This window comes from Bombina bombina, chromosome 3, assembly GCF_027579735.1.
Source record: "Bombina bombina isolate aBomBom1 chromosome 3, aBomBom1.pri, whole genome shotgun sequence".
Classification (NCBI taxonomy): Eukaryota; Metazoa; Chordata; class Amphibia; order Anura; family Bombinatoridae; genus Bombina; species Bombina bombina.
Genome location: NC_069501.1, coordinates 1,091,635,918 through 1,091,660,035, shown reverse-complemented (window position 1 = coordinate 1,091,660,035; position 24,118 = coordinate 1,091,635,918). Strand labels below are relative to the sequence as shown.

General features: G+C 38.3%; 1 protein-coding gene across 3 annotated transcripts in view; it reads right to left on the bottom strand.

Moving 5' to 3' along the window:
• Window positions 1–24,118, bottom strand: part of PROSER1 (proline and serine rich 1) — an 85,331-nt gene that overhangs the window by 27,934 nt on the left and 33,279 nt on the right. For 2 of the 3 annotated variants that reach the window (XM_053708405.1, XM_053708406.1), the window contains exons 8-10: window positions 22,237–22,317; window positions 21,309–21,387; window positions 11,244–11,396 (exon numbers count right to left, since the gene is read on the bottom strand). In XM_053708405.1, coding sequence (XP_053564380.1) covers window positions 11,244–11,396; window positions 21,309–21,387; window positions 22,237–22,317 — 313 coding nt within the window. The remainder of the gene's footprint in view (window positions 1–11,243; window positions 11,397–21,308; window positions 21,388–22,236; window positions 22,318–24,118) is intronic. The other variant, XM_053708407.1, reaches the window with a different exon arrangement.

Sequence of the window (24,118 nt, the reverse complement as noted above, 5' to 3'; positions counted from 1 at the left end):
TGGCTCAGCGGCCCCTTGATTCCCCGATGCCGAGGAGTTGAGCACTCTAATACGACATTCAGAACATAACTGATAGGCTAGTATCATCCTGGGCAATACGCATTCTGCGCAAGGAGTAGAAACTGAAACAGAGACGTCCATCTCCACAATATCAGACTCCTCCATAGCTAGGATATTGATACAAAAATTGGACCAAAAACTTAAACTGCACCTGACACCTACAATACCTGGGGCACTCACCACCTCCTAAGAGCCCGACACCAGCAGATCAGAATTTCTCCGTCGTCACACAGTCAGGAATGTGGATATGGAGAGTCAAAAACATGACCACGCCCGGTGAACCGTACAGTCCAGAAAAAGCACGCCTGACTGTAAAGGCTGCGTCATTTCCAAAGGCCGTTATGTTCCACAAGCCATGAGCCTAAGTAACACTACACATAAGCAGATCGAATCACATAACAAACATGATTTAAAAAAACCCTGTTAAATAACCCCCCTCAGGAGATAATAACCCTTGATTCCAAGATACAAAAGGAACTTCACTGAGACCCTGATTTATAGTTAGTCCCTTAAGGTTGTAGCTTCTCTGGAAAACATTTATAATATCATACAATCATGACGAAAGTATACTGAAACGATCTTAACGGAATTTAAGTCATGGAACAGGAACACGGCCCTTCAAGCGTGACAGATAGTAGCATCACTTCTGCCATGGACTTGAGAGAAAAAAGCAGGCAGCGAAATTCATCAACACCGATTGCTTGAGGAGCTGTTAAAATGAGTCTGGATGGTTTCGCAGAAAGATTCTCCCTGCAAATCCGGACTTTCATCCATGCTTTCACTGAAAGGCTGACAGGACTACTTAAAACTCCAGTCCCATGCCGAAGAGTACTACCCTCCATAAGAGACTAAATGCAAACTCTGTTACTTCTCTGCCAGCCTCCTGGGACGAAAGGCAAAGTATGACTGGGGCATGAGGGAAGTGGGAGGGGTATTTAAGTCTTTGGCTGGGGTGTCTTTGCCTCTTCCTGGTGGCCAGGTTCTGAATTCCCAAAAGTAATGAATGCAGCTGTGGACTCTTTCCATTTATGAAGAAAAAAAGGCAGGCAAAGGGTTTAACACAGAGATACATACATATACATCTCTCAAGATGTATATGTATGTATGCATATATATGTGTGTGTGTGTACATGTGTATTTATATGTGTATATATGTATTTACAGACATATATACACATATAAACACATAAATACATATGTACACACACACACACATATATATATATATATATATATATATATATGTGCATTTGAGCCATTTGCAGTTAAGTTAAGTAGATGAAAACATGAAAAAGCAAATTTATGCAATATTCAAATTTAATAAAGTGTTATACTGTGTATTTACTGTAAAAATTTAACATTCCAATGTTCTGCACATAGCAGAATATGTTCTAACTATTTATATATAGATATTCCTATATACCTCTAAATCAGTGCTTTCCAAACTGTGTGTCGGGACACACTAGTGTGTCGGCAGCAGTGTGTAGGTGTGTCCCTGCTTCAGCACAAATTTTTTTTTTAATTTTTTTTTTTGGTTTCCGACTTTCCACCTGCCTGCTACGCATATCACATGATTGACATGTGATTGATACCTAGGGGGACACAGATCATCTTAACCTATTGGCGCAGCTCAGTGGGAATTGAAACTATTCCCATTGGCGGCACATTGGCTCCTGACTGCACATGTAGTCTCCTTAATTGGCTCGTGACTGCATGTATAGTCAGTGAGTGGGACAGCAGTGTGTTTGCAGCATGGGCAGTAGTCAATCGGACTCACCGAGCTCTGAGGGCGGCAGCTTAAACGATGAGCTGAAGTCAGTAGGGTTTTTTTTTTTCAACTAGCTCCCAGTAGTGCATTGCTGCTCCTGCTCTTGATATATGGATAGGAAGTGGAAGCTTAAAAATGCTTGATGATGAAATGCAAGTGTCTTTATATAATATTCCACCAAATATTCAGAAATTGTGTTCATCCCATCAACCTCATACATCCCATTAAAATAGTAAGTAGCAATTGGTGGTGTTAAACTTTTTTTTAATTCTTGCACATACTTACTGTTACTTGTAAATACATTTCGTTATTATATAATTTATGTATGTGTCCGTATCTCTTAAAACAAGTTAGTTTCACCTCCTTTTTGCTAGTACAACTGAATTACTGTGTCGCGAAATTATGTAGGTTTAAAAAGTGTGTCGCCAACATGAAAAGTTTGGAAAGCTCTGCTCTAAATATATGTATACCTATATATAATCATGTGTGTGTATCTATCTATCTATCTATCTATCTATCTATCTCTCTCTCTCTCTCTATATATATATATATATATATATATATATAGTGGCAAAAAGCGCACTCTCACTTCTTTTTTCATCTACCAGGGTGCAGGTAAAAAGTATTAAATAATCCAAAACAGGTATGCACTCTCTGGAAATTTTTCAAATGTGCTTTAATGTGCACAAAAAATTAGATGTGATGTTTCGGGGATCTCACCCCTTAATCAGACAACGTGAAAATTATGTGATACAGCAAAGCACAAAATTTAGATATATATTGTAGATCAAATATATGTAGAAATAGTTATCTATGAATAAATAGAAAATATATTCTGCTATGTGAAGAACATTGGAATGTGAAATATTCATATTTTCATGTTGGCGCGAGAGTTAGGTATATTTTCCACTTTTTTTCTCCAATAACTTCTACAGGGGAATATGAGAATGTGCATGCAATATTCTAATTTTGGCTTTTTGCACTCGTCTGGTTAGCGCACAAGCGAAAAAAGTTTACTTTCAACTCATAATACGAGCGTAAACTGACGTGCGCAAAAAGCTTACTTCCCGTTCAAGTGTTAATTTGCTTTCCAATTGTAATCTGGCCCTAGATTATTTATAAGATATGGATATATTTTTAACAGAACGTCAAAATATTATGAGTTAGTGAGTTTTTTTGCTTAAAAAATACACCAGCTTTTGGTGCAAATGTAAAACAGCTTTACTAGCACTAGAAGACACAATGAGCCAGTTGACTGACTTTGTCAGATTAAAGTATATTTATTTTACTTATATGGTCGCTAAAGTTGTGTTTTCTTCACTTCAATATGGTTCAAAATTAGAAAATGTATAGTGCCGTGAATAGTATGAAACATTCCAACTGTGGGCTATATTAGGAGTGGAGCGCAATATTGCGCTTACGTGAGCACGATATTTGTGCTCCACTTAGTAGTACCAGCGCACGTAAATGAGCGCTGGTATTACAACTCACGAAAGCATGCTTCCATAGGCTACAGCCTTGTTTTCATGCCGTCAGACACAACAAACTACCTAGCGCAGGGCAGGGGGCAAATCGCACAGCTTTGAACATCAAAAAAATATATTTGTATATGAATATATACAATAAAACACTTGCAATCCGAGGAAACATCCCAACACAAACCTGCAATCTCCCAACTCCGCTCCCAGTCACCCCCTCTGCCACTCTCTGCACCCTCCTCCCAACCACTGAGAGTGAAGTGGCTTCCCTTTTGTCTTCCTCACACCTCACTACCTGCCCACTTGACCCTATTCCTTCACATCTAATTCCTCCTCTATCTACCACCCTCACTCCGGCTCTTACTCACATATTTAACCTATCCCTTTCTACCGGCTCATTCCCTGCCTCCTTCAAACATGCGAAGGTCACCCCCATCCTCAAAAAACCCTCCCTCGACCCTAACTCCCCTGCAAACTACCGCCCCATATCACTGCTCCCACTAGCTTCAAAACTCCTCGAAAAACTAGTTTTCAATCGCCTAACCCACTTCCTGTCGTCCAACTCATTGCTTGACCCCCTGCAATCTGGCTTCCGCCCCCAACACTCAACTGAAACTGCTCTCACCAAGGTTACTAACGATCTCCTTTCTGCTAAAAACAAAGGCTACTACTCTATACTCATCTTACTTGACCTATCTGCTGCCTTTGACACTGTTGACCATCCCCTTCTCCTACAGTCTCTCAGTTCTCTTGGTCTCTGTGACACTGCCCTCTCCTGGATTCACTCCTATCTCTCTAACAGATCCTTCTCAGTCTCTTTTGCTGGTGACTCCTCCTCTCTATTGCCCCTGTCTGTTCGAGTACCTCAAGGCTCTGTCCTGGGTCCTCTACTCTTCTCTATTTACACTTCTTCACTGGGTAAACTTGTCAACAGCTATGGCTTCAGCTATCACCTCTATGCTGATGATACCCAGATCTACCTTTCCACCCCTGCACTCTCTCCTTCTGTCAACTCTCACATCAGCGACTGCTTATCTGGCATTTCTTCCTGGATGGCCTCTCACCACCTAAAAATAAATATGTCCAAGACCGAACTACTTCTAATTCCCCCCTCTAGCTCCACTCCCGTCTCTAATTTCTCTATCACTGTTGGCGGCACCACTATCTCCCCATCACCCCAAGTCCGCTGCCTCGGAGTCACGCTTGACTCAAATCTGTCCTTCATTCCCCACATCCAACTGCTCTCTTCATCCTGCCGCAACCACCTACGCAATATCTCCAAAATTCGCCCGTTTCTGAGTGCTGAAACTACCAAACAGCTCATCCACTCCCTGGTAATTTCCCGACTTGACTACTGTAACAACTTACTAACTGGCCTCCCTCTCTCCCGCCTCTCTCCCCTCCAATCCGTCCTAAATGCATCCGCCAGACTAATCCACCTCTCTCGACGCTCTGTTTCTGCTGCGCCTCTCTGTGAGTCCCTTCACTGGCTCCCCATTCACAACAGAGTTAAATTCAAAATTCTCACCCTGACCTACAAAGCCCTCACCAATGCTGCCCCACCCTACCTGTCCTCACTCATCAACAAATATACTCCTGCCCGTCCCCTAAGATCCAACAACGACCTGCTTCTTGTGTCCTCTACCATCACCTCCTCTCATTCTAGACTACAGGACTTCTCTCGTGCTGCACCAACCCTCTGGAACGCACTTCCTCGAGATGTCAGACTTGCCCCTAACCTCTCCTCCTTTAAACGTTCCCTAAAGACCTTTCTGTTCAGGGAAGCTTATCACCCGACTTATTAACAAACTAACCAACTAACTAACAGTTGCCCTCTATCTCCTCACTAATATCATTCTCACCTCTGCAGTCCCCACCTCCTGTTTCCAATCCTCCTACCCATCTAGATTGTAAGTTCCCACGGGAACAGGGCCCTCAACTCCCCCTGTATTTGTCTGTAAAATTTTGTGTCTTATCGTATTGTTTCTCCACTGTACTGTTATCCTTGTACCCATGGGCAGCGCTGCGGAATCTGTTGGCGCTTTATAAATAAAGAATAATAATAATAATAATAATAATATATTTATTTATATGTGTATATACACATATTAACACATAAATATTTATGTATATAAGCATATACATATACAGGGAGTGCAGAATTATTAGGCAAATGAGTATTTTGACCACATCATCCTCTTTATGCATGTTGTCTTACTCCAAGCTGTATAGGCTCGAAAGCCTACTACCAATTAAGCATATTAGGTGATGTGCATCTCTGTAATGAGAAGGGGTGTGGTCTAATGACATCAACACCCTATATCAGGTGTGCATAATTATTAGGCAACTTCCTTTCCTTTGGCAAAATGGGTCAAAAGAAGGACTTGACAGGCTCAGAAAAGTCAAAAATAGTGAGATATCTTGCAGAGGGATGCAGCACTCTTAAAATTGCAAAGCTTCTGAAGCGTGATCATCGAACAATCAAGCGTTTCATTCAAAATAGTCAACAGGGTCGCAAGAAGCGTGTGGAAAAACCAAGGCGTAAAATAACTGCCCATGAACTGAGAAAAGTCAAGCGTGCAGCTGCCAAGATGCCACTTGCCACCAGTTTGGCCATATTTCAGAGCTGCAACATCACTGGAGTACCCAAAAGCACAAGGTGTGCAATACTCAGAGACATGGCCAAGGTAAGAAAGGCTGAAAGACGACCACCACTGAACAAGACACACAAGCTGAAACGTCAAGACTGGGCCAAGAAATATCTCAAGACTGATTTTTCTAAGGTTTTATGGACTGATGAAATGAGAGTGAGTCTTGATGTGCCAGATGGATGGGCCTGTGGCTGGATTGGTAAAGGGCAGAGAGCTCCAGTCCGACTCAGACGCCAGCAAGGTGGAGGTGGAGTACTGGTTTGGGCTGGTATCATCAAAGATGAGCTTGTGGGGCCTTTTCGGGTTGAGGATGAAGTCAAGCTCAACTCCCAGTCCTACTGCCAGTTTCTGGAAGACACCTTCTTCAAGCAGTGGTACAGGAAGAAGTCTGCATCCTTCAAGAAAAACATGATTTTCATGCAGGACAATGCTCCATCACACGCGTCCAAGTACTCCACAGCGTGGCTGGCAAGAAAGGGTATAAAAGAAGAAAATCTAATGACATAGCCTCCTTGTTCACCTGATCTGAACCCCATTGAGAACCTGTGGTCCATCATCAAATGTGAGATTTACAAGGAGGGAAAACAGTACACCTCTCTGAACAGTGTCTGGGAGGCTGTGGTTGCTGCTGCACGCAATGTTGATGGTGAACAGATCAAAACACTGACAGAATCCATGGATGGCAGGCTTTTGAGTGTCCTTGCAAAGAAAGGTGGCTATATTGGTCACTGATTTGTTTTTGTTTTGTTTTTGAATGTCAGAAATGTATATTTGTGAATGTTGAGATGTTATATTGGTTTCACTGGTAAAAATAAATAATTGAAATGGGTATATATTTGTTTTTTGTTAAGTTGCCTAATAATTATGCACAGTAATAGTCACCTGCACACACAGATATCCCCCTAAAATAGCTAAAACTAAAAACAAACTAAAAACTACTTCCAAAACTATTCAGCTTTGATATTAATGAGTTTTTTGGGTTCATTGAGAACATGGTTGTTGTTCAATAATAAAATTAATCCTCAAAAATACAACTTGCCTAATAATTCTGCACTCCCTGTATATTTAGAGTAAAAACACAGTCCCATTCACCTCTATGTAAAGGCACTTTAGTGCCGTTTTCTTTCTAGCAAACAACTTTAACCCTTTATAACTGCTTTGTGCAGTTTTTTTTTTTTAAATAAAGATGCTCATATTTTTATTTAATTTAAAATAACTATCCTTTTTATTTTGTGGGAAATTGGGCAACTTTTTTTAATTTAACCAGAGGTCTGATCTCTGGTTAAGTGTGCTTAGCACAAAGTGAAGCCTCAAGCTTGTGGGAGCATTAACCAGCCACTTGTAACAGCTGGTTATTTAAGGTGCGCCTGTAAACGGGCAAAATAGTGCTCCACTCTTAATCTAGCCCTGTATGTCCAAGGTTCAAGCTCTATTTAAGACATTTAACTATCGGCTAGATTTAGAGTTTTGTCGGTAAAAAGCTGCGTAGCTAACGCTGCTTTTTTTGCCAATGCACCCTTCCAACAACGCTGGTATTTAGAGTTGTCTGAGGGGCTGCGTTAGGCTCAAAAAAGGGTGCGTTGAGCCTAACTTAGCTCCACTTCAACCCTCAATACCAGCGTTGCTTACGGTAGCGGTAAGCTGGCAAAACGTGCTCCTGCACGATATCTCCATAGGAAACAATGGGGCATTTTTGGTTTAAAAAAAAACCTAACACCTGCAAAAAAGCAGCGTTCAGCTACTAACGCAGCCCCATTGTTTCCTATGGGGAAACACTTTCTAAGTCTGCACCTAACACCCTAACATGTACCCCGAGTCTAAACACCCCTAACCTTACACTTATTAACCTCTAATCTGCCGCCCCCGCTATAGCTGACACCTGCATTATACTATTAACCCCTAATCTGCCGCTCCGTACACCACCGCAACCTACATTATACCTATGAACCCCTAATCTGCTGCCCCTAACATCACCGACCCCTATATTATATTTATTAACCCTTAATCTGCCCCCCCAATGTCGCCGCTACCTAACTACACTTATTAACCCCTAATCTGCCGACCGGACCTCGCCGCTACTATAATAAAGTTATTAACCCCTAAACCTAACTCTAACCCTAACACCCCCCTCACATAAATATAATTTATATTAAACAAAATAATATTCCTATAATTAACTAAATTATTCCTATTTAAAACTAAATTCTTACCTATCAAATAAACCCTAATATAGCTACAATATAATTAATAATTACATTGTAGCTATTTTAGGATTTATATTTATTTTACAGGCAACTTTGTATTTATTTTAACTAGGTACAATAGCTATTAAATAGTTAATAACAATTTAATAGCTACCTAGTTAAAATAATTAAAAAATTACCTGTAAAATAAATCCTAACCTAAGTTACAAATACACCTAACACTACACTATCATTAAATTAATTAAATAAATTACCCACAATTACCTAAAATAAAATACAATAAAATAAACTATTCTATAATACAAATAAAACAAAACACTAAATTACAAAAAATAAAAAAGAATTACAAGCAGTTTAAACTAATTACACCTAATCTAAGCCCCCTAATAAAATAAAAAAGCCCCCCAAAATAAAAAATTCCCTACCCTATTCTAAAATACAAAAGTAATCAGCTCTTTTACCAGCCCTTAAAAGGGCTTTTTGCGGGGCCTTGCCCCAAAGTAATCAGCTCTTTTGCATGAAAATAAAAATACAATACCCCCCCCCCCACATTACAACCCACCACCCACATACCCCTACTCTAACCCACCCAATCCCCCCTTAAAAAAACCTATCACTAACCCCCTGAAGATCTCCCTACCTTGAGTCGCCTTCACCCAGCCGAGCCGAATTCTTCATCCAAGTGGAGCAAGAAGATGTCCTCCATCCGGAAGAAGTCTTGATCCAAGCGGCAAAGAAGAGGTCTTCCATCCCGGCGATGTCTTCTTTCAAGCGGCATCTTCTATCTTCTTTCTTCCGGATCCATCTTCATCCCGCCGACGCGGAACATCCTCCTTCCCCGACGGACTAACGACGAATGAAGTTTCCTTTAAGGGACGTCATCCAAGATGGCGTCCCTTCAATTCCGAATGGCTGATAGAATTCTATCAGCCAATCGGAATTAAGGTAGAAAAAATCTGATTGGCTGATGCAATCAGCCAATCAAATTGAAGTTCAATCCGATTGGCTGATCCAATCAGCCAATCGTATTGAACTCACATTCTATTGGCTGATCGGAACAGCCAATAGAATGTGAGTTCAATACGATTGGCAGATTTTTTCTACCTTAATTCCGATTGGCTGATAGAATTCTATAAGCCAATGGGAAATTGAAGAGACGCCATCTTGGATGACGTCCCTTAAAGGAACCTTCATTCGTCGTTAGTCCGTCGGGGAAGGAAGATGTTCCGCGTCGGCGGGATGAAGATGGATCCGGAAGAAAGAAGATAGAAGATGCCGCTTGGAAGAAGACATCGCCCGGATGGAAGACCTCTTCTTTGCCGCTTGGATCAAGACTTCTACCAGATGGAGGACATCTTCTTGCTCTGCTTGGATGAAGAATTCGGCTCGGCTGGGTGAAGATGACTCAAGGTAGGGAGATCTTCAGGGGGTTAGTGATAGGTTTTTTTAAGGGGGGGTTGGGTGGGTTAGAGTAGGGGTATGTGGGTGGTGGGTTGTAAGGTGGGGGGGTATTGTATTTTTATTTTCATGCAAAAGAGCTGATTACTTTGGGGCAAGGCCCCACAAAAAGCCCTTTTAAGGGCTGGTAAAAGAGCTGATTACTTTTGTATTTTAGAATAGGGTAGGGAATTTTTTTATTTTGGGGGGCTTTTTTATTTTATACGGGGGCTTAGATTAGGTGTAATTAGTTTAAACTGCTTGTAATTATTTTTTATTTTTTGTAATTTAGTGTTTTTTTTGTATTATAGAATAGTTTATTTTATTGTATTTTATTTTAGCTAATTGTATGTAATTTATTTAATTCATTTAATTTAATGCTAGTGTAGTGTTAGGTGTATTTGTAACTTAGGTTAGGATTTATTTTACAGGTAATTTTGTATTTATTTTAACTAGGTAGCTATTAAATAGTTATTAACTATTTAATAGCTATTGTACCTAGTTAAAATAAATACAAAGTTGCCTGTAAAATAAATATAAATCCTAAAATAGCTACAATGTAATTATTAATTATATTGTAGCTATATTAGGGTTTATTTGATAGGTAAGTATTTAGTTTTAAATAGGAATAATTTAGTTAATTATAGGAATATTATTTCGTTTAATATAAATTATATTTATGTTAGGGGGGTGTTAGGGTTAGGTTTAGGGGTTAATAACTTTATTATAGTAGTGGCGACGGTGCGGGCGGGAGATTAGGGGTTAATAATTGTAGGTAGGTGGTGGCGATGTTAGGGAGGGCAGATTAGGGGTTAATACTATTTATTCTAGTGTTTGCGAGGCGGGAGTGCGGCGGTCTAGGGGTTAACACATTTATTATAGTGGCGGCGAGGTCCGGTCGGCAGATTAGGGGTTAATAAGTGTAGTTGGGTAGCGGCGACGTTGGGGGGCAGATTAGGGGTTAATAAATATAATATAGGGGTCGGCGATGTTAGGGCCAGCAGATTAGGGGTTCAGAGGGATAATGTAGGTGGCAGCGGTGGCAGCGGTGTCCGGTCGGCAGATTAGGGGTTAAAAAATATTATTAGAGTGGTGGCGATGTGGGGGGGCCTCGGTAAGGGGATCTGCGGTAGCCTGGAATCGCGGTAGGGAAGTGAGCGTTAGACCCTTTCCTGGCTGACTCTAAATACCAGCGGGCGGCCAAAAGCAGCGTTAGGACCCCTTAACGCTGCTTTTGACGGCTAACGCAGAACTCTAAATCTAGGCGAAAGTTTTTTAAACTATTTCCTATCGCAACACAACATTTAATAATCATTTTGAAACATTCACAGCTCATATAATGTAACAGGTAATTAAATTTGTGCTGACAAGGTTTTCAGTTCAAGCACTTCTGACCACCTTTATAGTTATTTGTAAAAAGGCTTAAACGTTTGTAGATATATTCACATGCAGTGTGAATATATTTGAGTGAATATATGCTGTTGGGGGGGTACTCCTGCCTTTTTTTAGGTTTCAGTGACAACTTGAACTTTGGTATTAAGATGTTTTATGACTTTAAATACCCTCTTAAAGTATCCGGTATTTAATTTGGTAATGTGTATGATATATCAGCATAATTTACTAATAACAGAATAAACTTAGTTACTGTCATTTGAGTTTCTTTTAGGCCAATCACGACAATTCATATTATAAGTTGTTGCCCCTCCCCCTTCTGAAAGGGTAGATAAACTTTGACCATCTCCAGAGGTATTTAAAATTGTCTGTTCCTTCTTTACTGTAGATGTCTTTCCATAGTAATCTAGAAAACAAAACAGCAGTAATACAAACACAACCCTGTCACATTTTCATTCTAGTGTGAAAATATGAGCATTGATAATGCACTGTAGGGATGGTAGGATCATCAATAAAAGATACAGATAAGCACATTACATTTTTTAATATTATTATCATTAAAGCCTGGCTATATATTGTCCTAGGCAATAACCATACATATATATGTGTGCAATATAAATATATATATATACAGTATCTCACAAAAGTGAGTACACCCCTTACATTTTTGTAAATATTTTATTATATCTTTTCATGTGACAACACTGAAGAAATGACACAAGTAGTGAGTGTACAGCCTGTATAACAGTGTAAATTTGCTGTCCCCTCAAAATAACTCATCACACAGCCATTAATGTCTAAACTGTTGGCAACAAAAGTGAGTACACCCCTAAGTGGAAATGTCCACATTGGGCCCAAATTGTCAATATTTTGAGTGGCCACCATTATGTTACAGCACTGCATTAACGCTCTTGGGCATGGAATTCACCAGAGCTTCACAGGTTGCCACTGAAGTCTTCTTCCACTCCTCCATGACGACATCACAGAGCTGGTGGATGTTAGAGACCTTGCGCTCAACCACCTTCCGTTTGAGGATGTCCCACAGATGCTCAATAAGGTTTAGGTCTGGAGACATGCTTGGCCAGTCCATCACCTTTACCCTTAGCTTCTTTAGCAAGGCAGTGGTCATCTTGGAGGTGTGTTTGGGGTCGTTATCATGTTGGAATACTGCCCTGTGGCCCAGTCTCTGAAGGGAGGGGATCATGCTCTGCTTCAGTATGTCACAGTACATGTTGGCATTCATGGTTCCCTCAATGAACTGTAGCTCCCCAGTGCCGGCTGCACTCATGCAGGCTCAGACCATGACACTCCTACCACCATACTTGACTGTAGGTAAGACACACTTGTCTTTGTACTCCTTACCTGGTTGCAGCCACACATGCTTGAACCAAATAAGTTTATCTTGGTCTCATCAGACCACAGGACATGGTTTCAGTAATACATGTCCTTAGTCTGCTTGTCTTCAGCAAACTGTTTGCGGGCTTTCTTATGCATCATCTTTAGAAGAGGCTTCCTTCTGGGACGACAGCCATGCAGACCAATTTGATGCAGTGTGCGGTGTATGGTCTGAGCACTGACAGGCTGACTCCCCACCCCTTTAACCTCTGCCGCAATGCTGGCAGCACTCATACGTCTATTTCCCAAAGACAACCTCTGGATATGACGCTGAGCATGTGCACTCAACTTCTTTGGTTGACCATGGTGAGGCCTGTTCTGAGTGGAACCTGTCCTGTGAAACCGCTGTATGGTCTTGCCCACCGTGCTGCAGCTCAGTTTCAGGGTCTTGGCAATCTTCTTATAGCCTAGGCCATCTTTATGTAAAGCAAAAATTATTTTTTTCAGATCCTCAGAGAGTTCTTTGCCATGAGATGCCATGTTGAACTTCCAGTGACCAGTATGAGAGAATGTGAGAGCGATAACACCAAATATACAATACCTGCTCCCCTTTCACACCTGAGACCTTGAAACACTAACGAGTCACATGACAACGGGGAGGGAAAATGGCTTATTGGGCCCAATTTGGACATTTCCACTTAGGGGTGTACTCACTTTTGTTGCCAACGGTTTAGACGTTAATGGCTGTGTGTTGAGTTATTTTGAGGGGACAGCAAATTTACACTGTTATACAGGCTGTACACTCACTACTTTACATTGTAGCAAAGTGTCATTTTTTCAGTGTTGTTACATGAAAAGATATAATAAAATATTTACAAAAATGTAAGGGGTGTACTCACTTTTGTGAGATACTATATATATATATATATATATATATATATACACACAAACACATATATACTGTATATATACACTCACATACATACAAATCTGAATATACACATACAACCCCAATTCCGAAAAAGTGTCATTTGAAAATTCAGTTCACCCTGTACTATATTTAAAACACATTATTAACACATTATTTGATGTTTTACTTTGTGAATTTAAAACATTTTTGAAAATATACACCCATTTCAAATATGATGACTGCAACACACTCCAAAAAAGCTGAGAGAGTCAACCGTTTACCTCTCCTATTCTGTTGATGCACAATGACTTGTGTCAACCTCTAGGGGGCGCTCAGAAGAGAGACCAAATGTGAATCTATTATCATACTATTATAACTACTTTAAGAAAAGAAAATATGTTATATAGATTCCACATTCAATAGAATATGGTACTATTATATTGGAAAAAAAGACGTCTGGATGGTAGCATATGTTGCTCCAAAATATATACATATCTTTCTGCATTAATGGTGCCCTCACAGATGTGCAAGTTACCCATGCCATGGGCAGTGAGACCCCCCCCCCATACCATGACAGATGCTGGCTTTTGGACTTGATGCTGATAACAGCTTGGGTGGTCCATTTCCTATTTGGCCTAGAGAACACGACGGCTGTTTTTTCCAAAAACGACTAAAAATGTTGACTCGTTGGACCACAAAACATGATTCCACTGTGCTACTGATGAGACTGAGAAGTTGGCGGCGCTTCTGGACAGTGTTGATGTATGTCTTCTGCTTTGCATAGTAAAGCCTTAACTTGCAACTGTGGATGCAGCGCTGAAAGGTGTTGGCTGACAAAGGTTTACCAAAGTACTCCCAATCCCATGTCAGGATATTTATTACAGACTCATGACAGTTTTTGAGACAGTGACGTCTGGGGGATCTGAGATCTTGTGCATTCAGAAGTGGTTTTCGGCCTTGCCCTTTATTCACTGAGATTTGACAGAATTCCTTAAATCTTTTAATTATATTGTGCACTGTAGAAGGTGAAATGCCCAAAATGCCCAAAATCCTACCGATTTGTCTTTGGGGAATGTTGCTCTCAAAGAGTTGGATCATTCACTGTAGCATCTGTTGGCAGATTGGCAAGCCTCGACCCATCCTTGCTCTTGAAGGACTAGGCCTTTTTTGGAGGCTCCTTATATACTATGTCTATGATTACACAATTGCCTAATATGTTTCACATCACCTTCTTATTTCAACTTGTCACATAGCTATTAGTCCTAAATTGCCCCTTTTCCAACTTTTTTGGAATGTGTTGAAGATTTGAAATGAGTGTATATTTAAAAAAAATACATTAAATTCACAAAGTAAAACATCAAATAATGTGTTAATAATGTGTTTTAAATATAGTACAGGGTGAATTTAATTTTCAAATGACTCTTTTTGTTAGTTTTTTTGCATTTTCCATACTGCACCAACTTTTTCGGAAATGGGGTTGTACACATATAATATACTTTTATCTTCATGAAGTCACATGACACAGTGTGTGTGTGATTAGAATAGCTGATGCAGCATAACTATATGATAACAGGGAGGGAATATTTCTGGCCGCACTGTAAACAAATATGCACATTGTGCCACACAGTATATAGAATGCCACAATTAAAGGGACATTAAAGACATTTATATTTTGGTTAAGTACTGCATTGTAAAAACCTATATACAAAATCATGTTTTAAAAAAGAATTTTGTTATTTTGACAAAAAAAAGTCTCTCTTTATTTCATCTACTTTGCTCTGGCTGGGTGCACTTTGGTCTTCCTGGAGGCAGTGAGTAAAAAAAGTTAAATTACAATATAGTGAACAAAATAAACATTTTCTGAATAATTAAATTGTGAATTTAATGTCCCTATTTAATATTTTACTTAAATGAACACAAATGTATAGTACATTTTTAATGTCCTAAATAAACACAAACTATTTTTGGGTAACTTTCAACTGATTTATAAAAATACAGTGCTTTCTAACTGGAACTTGGAAGATATTTTTTTGTCTTCTTTACCATTTGAACACCCTTATGGGTGTTGATTGACGACATACCTTCCCCACCTCCTCTTTGTCTTTAATATGGAGGGAACATGCACAAAGGATGACATCATGATGTCTAAAACATGCAGCATACATATAATGGTAGGAGGAGAGGTGATATATTGTGTAGGGAAGAGGAATGTCATCAGTTTAAAGGCTAAACAAATTCAACAACTTAGTTGTAGTAAATTTATTAGTCTCAATATAATAGCAGAAAATGAGGATTATTTATGGCTTTTGGTGACAATATTTTAATTGGACAAAGATTAATTATTTAGCTTTCAAAAGATCTCTTTTAAAGTTCAAGCATTTATGCTTAAAGGGATAGAAAGGTCAAAAATTAAATGTGCATGGGTGCATTCCAATTTAAAATATAATCATTATTGCAAAATACTTCCATTAGTAAAAATGCTTCTAGTAAAAGTTATTACTGTGTTTAAGCAGCATACGCACATATTCTGCGAGCTCCTGTGCACCAGTATTCAAATACCATGTCTGTTCAGAGAGCAGTGGATTGTTTGACACAAATTATATCTTCAAAAGCAATACACACCACAGCTAGCTCTCCGAGGTGTGGTGTTTGAATACTACTGCAAGGGCCATCACAGGAAATGTGCGTATGTTGCAGAAACACAGTAATAACTTTTACAAGAAGCAATTTTACTAATAGAAGTATTTTGCAAAAATGCTTAATTTCAAATTGAAATGCACCCATGCACATTAGAATTTTGACCTTTCTATCCCTTTAACAAAAATCACAGTGTGCAAGTGATAAGGTATTGTTAATATCAGCGCTGCATACTTCCCAACATTTCCCAGATTCTTCCTTGGACATGGAGTAGAGAAGCCTTGTGTGCAGTGGTCCAACAGTGGGCAAGGGCCATGGCTGGAGGGGCAGGAAGCATATGTGATTAGGGCAGAATTGATGTGTGGGTTGTGGGTGGAACCAGGAAGAGTTGGGGCATGTCCTGGTTGAAGCAAGTGTAGTCCCTAAAACCTGAGACATTTGCCCTGGCTTGAGACACTGCAACTTATGAAACTCATGTAGGATCCAAGACAGTTGGGTCATCTGGAACCAACTCTGCAAGTGGTACCACAAGAGCCAGGCAGCATTTAACTGGGGTGGCACAAATCAAGAGCTTATAGTTATTATTTTTTTATAGCAATTACTCTCATATGGGGTCCATCGTCTGGCTTTTGTGTGAAACTTGAATCTGCTGAGCATTCTTTGAGATGGATTACCATGGTTGGGTTTAGGCTGAGAGTTGAGGGGTGTCATTTTGTACTTGAACCCAGAAAGCACAATAACTTGAGCCGGCTCTGGTTAATATTATTTTCAGAGGTTTCAGGTATACCACCCAAAATATCCACAATATTTAAAGCAGAACAAAAATCCTGGTGTTGTAGCATTCTATATGAAGATTGAGACAAGTGAACTATTATTATTTAAATTTAAGCTATTGCTCATATACAATTACAATAGCCCAGATTTACCGCATGGCTATTGGCTTAGAGGTGAAAACGTCACCTCTTAGCAAACAAAATTTTTTTAGCCATGGGCTGCTGTGGCAGCTAAAAACGGCGATCGGTTAAAACAAATAAAGGAGCTTTCTACATGAAGTATTTTATACTTCATGAATGAAAGTCCCCTTTATTTGTTTCAAAAGTCAATCCTAGCGTTTGTAAAACGCTAGGATTTACTTTCACTTTAATGTCAATTCTAAGTTTCTATTCTATTGGCCACATTCCAGGACTTTACAAACTTATATTTCCTACCTCCTAGGAGATATTTTTTTTAATACTATTGATGACATCACACGTGAACTCATTAATTATATCATAAATGTCACTGTTTCATATATAGGGTTAGATTTATCAAGGGCTAGGAGAATGCTCCTTTATATTCTGGTCTGAGTTATCTGCGCACACAAATTTATATAAAAAAAATGCGTATTAATTTGCGCTGTGAAGGTGAACTGGGTGAATTATGGTTAATTTCTCCATGTGAAAAAAAGGAAGTTCTACTGATTTATCATTTCAAACCTGTGGGGTTTTTTAGGTAGTATTTTTTGCCCTCTTCAAGTAACCCATTACATTTGCGTTATACATGGGACAAATTTGCACATTAATTTTTGTGAGACCAAAATTTACCACAATACATTTTTAATTTAACTTTGTTATAATAATTACCCTTTATAACCATAACACATTCAAATTGTTAATAGAATTTTCATTCTTTAGGGGGCAATTTTGCATTCTATATTTGGCGTATGTGATTAGCCGAAGATAGACCTGCTAGAATCAGAAAGTACTCTATCAGAAATAGATGTAAAGACGACACACGCTCAAAGACATGATGATTTCTAACGCCATGCTCCTCAGTACCTACAAAGAATGCCAGTATTTGTAGGAGAACTTTGCAGTCTCTAAAGGCGCAAAAAAATGATAAATTGGCAACTGGGAGTAATGCTAAGACAGACTTTAGGAAATGTGTTTTAAACGCACCGGTGTGCCTTGGCGAATGCGAATCAAGTGAGAGGAATGTATAGTCGGAACTTGCCCAATTTTAGGTGCAACTTGCATTAATAAATCAGAGGATTCAGTTGTATACTGATTTATAGGTGCAATTTTAGGAAAAATGCTTTAATAAATCCTGCTCATAGTACCACTATCATGAATAGGGTTGCACCGATACCATTTTTTTAAGACCCAGTACAAGTACCGATACTTTTTTTTTAAAAATGATGCTAAAAATACATATAAAAAGAAAACAATAAATGATGACGTCATCCAAATAAAAAACTATAAAAACACCTTGTTGTAAACATGAGGCAGGTGACTCTGACAGGATATTATAGAGCATCTCTAAGGATAAGATTTGGTTGCAAAGAAGTCATTTCGAGTGGTATGTAATAATTGTTATTGAAAGCAAGTTTAAACTAAAAATCTTTTAACTCTGTGTGTATATTGGATTTAAATTAATTTAATTTTATATTACTTCTGTAAGCTGATTTTTCTGTATAATAAAATTTATTTTTAAAACAATGTTATCTTCTCAAGTACCATTTCTTTATTGTACTCAAAACTTTATTTGTAAGAAATGAGACCTGTTTCACTGATATAATATTTAAAGTTCATTGCTTGGAATTTATATTTCAATATAACTGTGCTTTAAGACCTTATAAGTGAATTAGGTGTGAACCACTACAATACCAATTACTGATTTTTTAATATCTTTTACAGTGTCCCAAGCACAATACAGACTAATGATTTAAGATAGCTTCTTTATAATTATGAAGAACTGTAACTCAAAAGACATTATGAAATAATAAAACAATTGTATTTGCTTTTTGTCACAAAGTTGTAAAAAATTGAAGAAATTTCACAGAACATGTTTATAAATAAAAATATTACAATAAAATATATTCATAAAAACAACAATAAATAACAAATGTAATATCACAACCAACCAAAAGTGCCATACAGTAAAAAATAGAACAGTGCATTGTTTAATCATGGGGAACAACATTATGGGCTAGATTACATTTGACTGGTAAGCTTTACCAATGCTCTCATTGCACGTCCAACTCCATTAAAGGCTATGGAGTTGGAAATGTGAACAGAGCATTGGTAAAGCTTGCCAATCAAATGTAATCTAAATCTAGTCCTATTATTGTAAGATGTGTGTTCATAGGAATTAACTACATTTTTCCTATGCACTTCCTGCAATTATTTAAGCAAGACAAGAACTAGCAGTATAACAGGCAATCTAGCAATTATAATAATTTTTCAAAAGTTATTTTTAAGGAACAGAAGCATCTCTGTATGTTCAGCTATAAGTCTGTTTCTGCTATCATTAAGGACGTTTGACACTAAGCTGAACAGTCTTTCACTTTCAGCACTACTGCATGGGGCAGAAAGATAGTTTTGGGCCATTTTAGCCAGAGCTGTAAATCTCTGTTTATCAACTGCCCAGTACTTCAGGGGTTTGTCTGAACGAGGTACAGTGATCTCTCCTACAATAATACAAATAGCAATTTGTATTGGCAGAACAGAAGTTAACAATTTTTAGTTAATCCACTACAGATTAAAATGAAATGGGAACATGCAGTTGGAAAAAACTCCACAGGATGGCATTTGGGTAGGAAGTGGATGTATCGGTTTAAGTATCGGTGCATTTGCAGGAGTACACGTATTCATGCAAATACTTTGTATCGGTATCGGTGCAACCCTAGTCATGAAGAAATATTTAAAAAATTGGATGTATCAATGTGGTCAAAATAAATATATATAATTAAAATATATAAAAAATATATAAATAATTATCCCACATCCAGCACCCTTAAGTCCCTTAAGTGGTTTCTGGGGGCCTGGTGATGTCAACAGTATCCCTGAATTCCCCTTGGCGATCCGTGGTTTTCATTTATTAGACTAAATGTTCTTGTATTATTAGAAATAGGCATACCACAACCCAACGTTTAGGAGGTTTGTCATTATACCCTACTTCAGATGAACTCTCAAAATGTGTCACAGTTTCTCTTGCATCTAATTCTTAATCAAAAATGTCATGCCATATTCCAGATATTTATGCTACTACAATGTGGAAATCTTCCATTTGTGATGGCAAACAAAACTGAGGAGAAGGTAAATGGCTGGTAAAGTAAAACCATAGCACTCACTTGTTAAAACAGGTTTCAGTCAAGACCATTTAAAGCCTTCTGTGCAAATTACAGTGTTCGGTCAATAAAGTGAGTTACATCTTCTTACTATATACTTCATAAATATTTAGCTCCGGGACAAGATAGATCCTGTATTAGTATTTTAGATCTTGTGCGGTAAATCCTGTATTAGTATTTTAGATCTTGTACGGTAAATCCTGTATTAGTATTTTAGTTTTAATATGTCACATAATTATTCTAGCTATATATGCATATGCACATGGTTCTAGGCTTCTAAAAATTGTGTTGCTGTGTCCACAAACTATTTGATAAATGTCTGAGTAAAGTTATGCCAGAGAACAATGTGATTCTTTGAGTTTTTATCCTTACACATATGCATCTAAGAAACCACTGGAGGATATTTTAACGAACAAGACACAAAACACAAAAAGCACAGATAAACTATCTAAAAGCATTTTTTTTCACACACCACTGGAGAAGGTCAAAATGTATCAACACTATAAGAAGTGAAAGACAAACAACTCCCTTTATTGAAGCAACTCACAAAGTTGAACCAAGTTCTAGCAATATATTGATTATTTATTTTCATTGTTCCTGCATTTAAAAATTAAAATGATTATAAAGTTATGATTAAGTTGTCCCCAATAATCTGCTATTATGTAATTGATTTATTTTGTTATATTTTTTTATAAAATAATATACATGTGCTATATTATAAGACTAAATAAACAAAATTAAGTGACTGTGGTAAATATGTTTTATATTTTATATGAATAAATAGATAGGATCAAAGGGGAAACACTTGTCTTGTGCAGAACACTGAGCAGGAAAAATAATAAGGTGATTAATGCTCATAAAAAGAAAAAGGAGCTCTGAAGGTGTATAGAATAAAGGAAAATTAATATAGAATTGATCTGGACCACACCCTGATTTTAATATATAATTCCTGTTGCACAGGAGAAACAGATTGCAAGGTTAACGGTGAGAAAACATGCATTACGTATTTTAAAATTTTAAAGGAAGACCAGAGTTTAGACAAAGAGGAGGAGAGGAAGGCATTGAATATAATGCCAAAGCAACATGCTTAAAGAATAGTAATTTTAGAATTTGTTAAAAAAAAGAAAGCAAGAGGATCTGGATACATAGCCTCAACTGTAGACAATGATTTTACATATATTAGAACATAAATATTAATTATTCAAAAATGGAATTACCTTAACTTTTACACTCACATTAACATCATCTGTTAGTTTTGAAATATTTTCGGAGCACTCACCTACTTCATTTGCAGAGGAGAATACAGAGTGAAATAAAATCATTCTTACTTGGTGCAATAGCTGGATGTGGCCTACATGGTGGTATAGGGTATGGTACAGGTTTGTGTGGGTTGTATGTTGAAGGAGCCTATATTATAGAAAACAAACAAAATTGAATTGTGTACAAGCTGTTTTTTGTATAATAACATTAAGGGAAAAAAGATAGGCATAGTCGATATGTGCTGCAAACTTCTCAATGCTAACCCTGCTTCATATCTTCCCCTAACTGACTGCAGTAGATAACATCTGCAAAGCAATACACTTTATACTAGCATAATGATCATGGTTAAGTTTCTCTTTTACATACTCTAGCCTGGATTAGCTCCTCTATATGAGGGAAGCTTCTAAAGTGACATTTGCTATATTTACAGTATAGTAATTACAAACTGCATTGCAGCACAGATACATAGATTAATTGTTTTCTAAGCCTTTAAACATGTTCTCTTGTAAATAAAATTGTTGTGGTTTTGCTACCATGGATACATCAACATGTTTGCCTTATCCTTTTCTAAAAGTTGTAGCTAGTTAGGATCAAATTAAAAATAAGCTCATGCACTAATCTAAGCAATAATTGTGCAATATGTTGAAGGGTTTGTTCAGATATAGAAAAATGCAGTAGACAATAAAGACCTATTTAAGGTAAGAGACGTGGCTATTAATTAAAATATTTAAAAAATAATTATATTTGGGCAGTTTTTGTAAGCACTTGTGTGTGGCTCACATTACCAATAACATGAACTTTGACTGTTTAATGTCCTTTTAATATCAAGAAATAATGTATCTTTGATCATTAAACATCAGTACCCTGCATATTGTATTAAACAGCATTAAAGATTACTCATTTACTAAAAGGGTTTGTATTGCTGACTTATTAGAACTATTCCACTCCAAATGAAGTTCTTTAGATAATACTACCTTAAAATATCCAAATACATACTGGCTTGGATGGTCCAAGAAATCGTGCTGCTAATCCTTTGCCCTCGTTTGTGGATTCTTCATCTTTTCGCACTGGTGTACCCTACAAAAAAAGAATTTATTAAACCACAAAAACATAATTTATGCTTACCTGATAAATTAATTTCTTTCATGGTGGTGAGAGTCCACAATCCATTACTCCAGAGAATTACCTTTCCTGACCACTAGGAGAAGGAAAACATTCCCAAACCCAAAGAGTTCTATAAAACCTTTCCACGTTACTAGAAACTAATCTGACATATAGCCAAGCAAAAGAGGTAGGAAAAGACATTAAGAGGCCAAAAAATAGGAGCATGGAAAAAAGATGTGCCAAAAAATAAATAACAACAGGGTGGGGTCTAGTGGACTCTCACCACCATGAAATAAATTAATTTATCAGGTAAGCATAACATATTTCTTTCATACAGGTGGTGATCCATTACTCCTAGGAACTAATACCCAAGCTGCGGGGTCCACGAGTAATGAGACAGAAAAGGCCACATTTAAAAAAATAAAATATTTTGAAAAAAAAATATGCTTCCTGGTTGTTCACTCCTAGAATATGAACTGCAGAAACCAGACAAGAATTGGCTTCTGCCGTGAGAGATTTGAGACACTTGCCTCATGGCTAGGGAACTGTGGGTTCCCCCTGATGATTGAAAGTGGAGATGAGACTCCCTTCTCAAAAGAGGCAAAGTCTAAAAAACCCTGAAAACAGCACGGAGTTCTAGAATATTTATTGGCAACCTTGCCCCTCAAGGAGCCCAAACCCCTTATGTTCTCAGAGACCCCCAAAGAGACCCCCAACCTGACTTGTTCTGTGATCCTGTGATCCAGAAGAATCTTTTGAGACAGATGACTATGATTTCTGCACCACTGACGAAGCATATAAAGCTGAAGATGTTTCATGTGAAATCGAGAAAATTGAATTTCATCAGAAGCTTCAATCATAAGACTCAGTACTTCTATACAAAGAGCAATAGAGGGAAAAGAGAGGCCTATTTATCAAGCCATCAACCGCAAATACGCTAGAATTCCGCAGCGTAATTGTGGCGAGCTTGATTTGCCTCATTTATCAAAGCCTACAAACCGGCAAGAGTTGAAATTTGTGACGTAACATACTATCCGCCGGTCTCAGTCCGACACAGATCAATGCTTACGTCATTGCAGATGTTCCAAATGCAAATTCGGCACTATCTGACTACTTTTGCTAGTTAACAAATATCTACCAGGTACGCTCGCCACTATTCAGGCCCAGCGAACCTGCTTTTCAATCCGCCGCCGTGGCGGATGGCATAGGAATCAATGGGAGTCTGAAAGCAGCGAAAGCTCATGTTCGCTGCTGCCCGATATCCCATTGATTCCTATGGGAGAATAAAAGTAAAGTTTACACCTAACACCCTAACATAACCCCCAAGTCTAAACACCCCTAATTTGCCGCCCCGCCACCGCCGCCACCTAAATTACACTTATTAACCCCTAATCTGCCGCCCTGCCACCGCTGCCACCTACATTACACTTATTAACCCCTAATCTGTCGCCCTGACACCGCCGCCACCTACATTACACTTATTAACCCCTAATCTTCCGCCCAACACCTACATTATACTTATTAACCCCTAATCTGCCACCCCGATACCTACATTATACATATTAACCCCTAATCTGCCGCTCGACATCGCCGCCACCTACATAAAAGTATTAACCCCTATCCCGCCGCTCCTGGAGCCCACCACAACTAAATAAAGTTATTAACCCCTAAACCCCTGGCCTCCCACATCAGTACCACTTACTACACCTATTAACCCCTAAACTGCCAGCCCCCCACATCGCCATAAACTAAATTAACCTATTAACCCCTAAAC